Genomic DNA, 1464 nt, shown 5'->3' on the forward strand with positions numbered 1-1464 from the left:
TTCCTTACGGCCTTGCTCTAACTTTAACGGTCAAAACAAACCCAGTGCCTTCCACYAATTCTGATCACAATGTTATGTTACTCAAAGCCCTCTTTGGACTTCTACTTTGGTCCGTAAATGACAGAGGGTCCCTTTAATTTGCTGTCTTTTTCTGGATATCTGTATAGATAGTAAAMAATAAATACAAAAACGCACGTAACAGTTCTTTTTTATTTATTTATTTTTTGCTTGGTTGGTCATTTTATCATGACTAGTGGCTCAGCACACTTCCTCTTCACCCTGCCAAGATGCAAAAGGCTGCACTGATAACAGTACTTCTAAAGCAACATGTTTTTTTCTTTTACCAAAGACATTTTTTTAAAATAATCCCACAGTTGTCGACAGTTAATGTTTTGTTGTTGTTGTTGTTGTTGTTCTGCGCTACTGACTTAAGACTTAATAGTCTAAAGTTCTGTTGGCATCTTTTGTTGTTTCAGACTCCGAATGCTTCAGTTTGTGACAGAGATGTTCTCCTGAGTAAAGGTTTTGTTAAAGGCTTTCCTCAAAACTGCTCTCCATACAAGACAATGGCCTCCAATATAATGGTGAGTACATWAACAGGTTATTTTATGTTGTATGTAAAGCAGTGGACACCAGATTTAACAATGAATCCACAGAAGCGCCCAGATCACACTTTGACCAACAGCAGCTCAGAARAATGAATTTTATGCTTTAAAGCAAACACAAAAACTCCAAAGGGTAAAACGTCAACATCAAGGTCAGACTTGCTACTGTAATGACTACCAGGGTTGAATGTGAGTTATTTGTGAGTTTAGAGATAATCTGTGGAATGCCTTCACGGCACTGCCTTGCTCTTTTACATCTCACATTTAACACAGACTAGCCTGCGGATTCTAAACACAACATTTTGAAGCATTTTTCTGCTATCTTAAAATAGTTCTGTTAGCAATCTTAGCAAGTCAAATCAAAGGCAACTRGACATTTTATTGGATTCCATCGAATTCCTTGGGTAAGAAGTGAAATCTCTTAAAGATTCAAAGCCATTGAACCGTGAATATTAATAAATGCAAAAGCAACACAACAAAATTTGCAAACTGTCTTGTCTGCAAGAAGAAATTCAAAGCTTTGCACAAGCTAGTTATTTCCACAGATAGATCAGTGCTCAGTTGTGTTTAAAACTGAAACTACACATTTTTCAGAGCTGAAAGGGCCTGGCATTACAGCCACATAACTGACTGAATGCAAAGTAGTTCCGAAGATTTCCATTCATTCTCAACTTTCAAAAGGTGTAACCATTGAGGGCAGACAAAGGTAGGCGAGCCTAGCTAATTATATCCAGGAAGTAAAGGATTTACATTTGTGTGATGTGACTCAACTTGCAAATACAGCGGGTAAAATAAGTATTGAACACGTCACCATTTTTCTCAGTAAATATATTACTAGAGGTGCTAATGACATGAAATT

General features: G+C 37.0%; 1 protein-coding gene across 1 annotated transcript in view; it reads left to right on the forward strand.

The window, feature by feature from the left end:
* The window catches only part of pla2g4ab (phospholipase A2, group IVAb (cytosolic, calcium-dependent)), a gene marked incomplete in the record, with an annotated part of 34311 nt that overhangs the window by 4203 nt on the left and 28644 nt on the right, over nt 1-1464 (forward strand). The window contains 1 exon segment of the mRNA XM_014007376.1: nt 477-584. Within this exon segment, the coding sequence (XP_013862830.1) occupies nt 567-584 (18 nt within the window).

Source organism: Austrofundulus limnaeus, unplaced genomic scaffold (assembly GCF_001266775.1).
Source record: "Austrofundulus limnaeus strain Quisiro unplaced genomic scaffold, Austrofundulus_limnaeus-1.0 Scaffold41, whole genome shotgun sequence".
Classification (NCBI taxonomy): domain Eukaryota; kingdom Metazoa; phylum Chordata; class Actinopteri; order Cyprinodontiformes; family Rivulidae; genus Austrofundulus; species Austrofundulus limnaeus.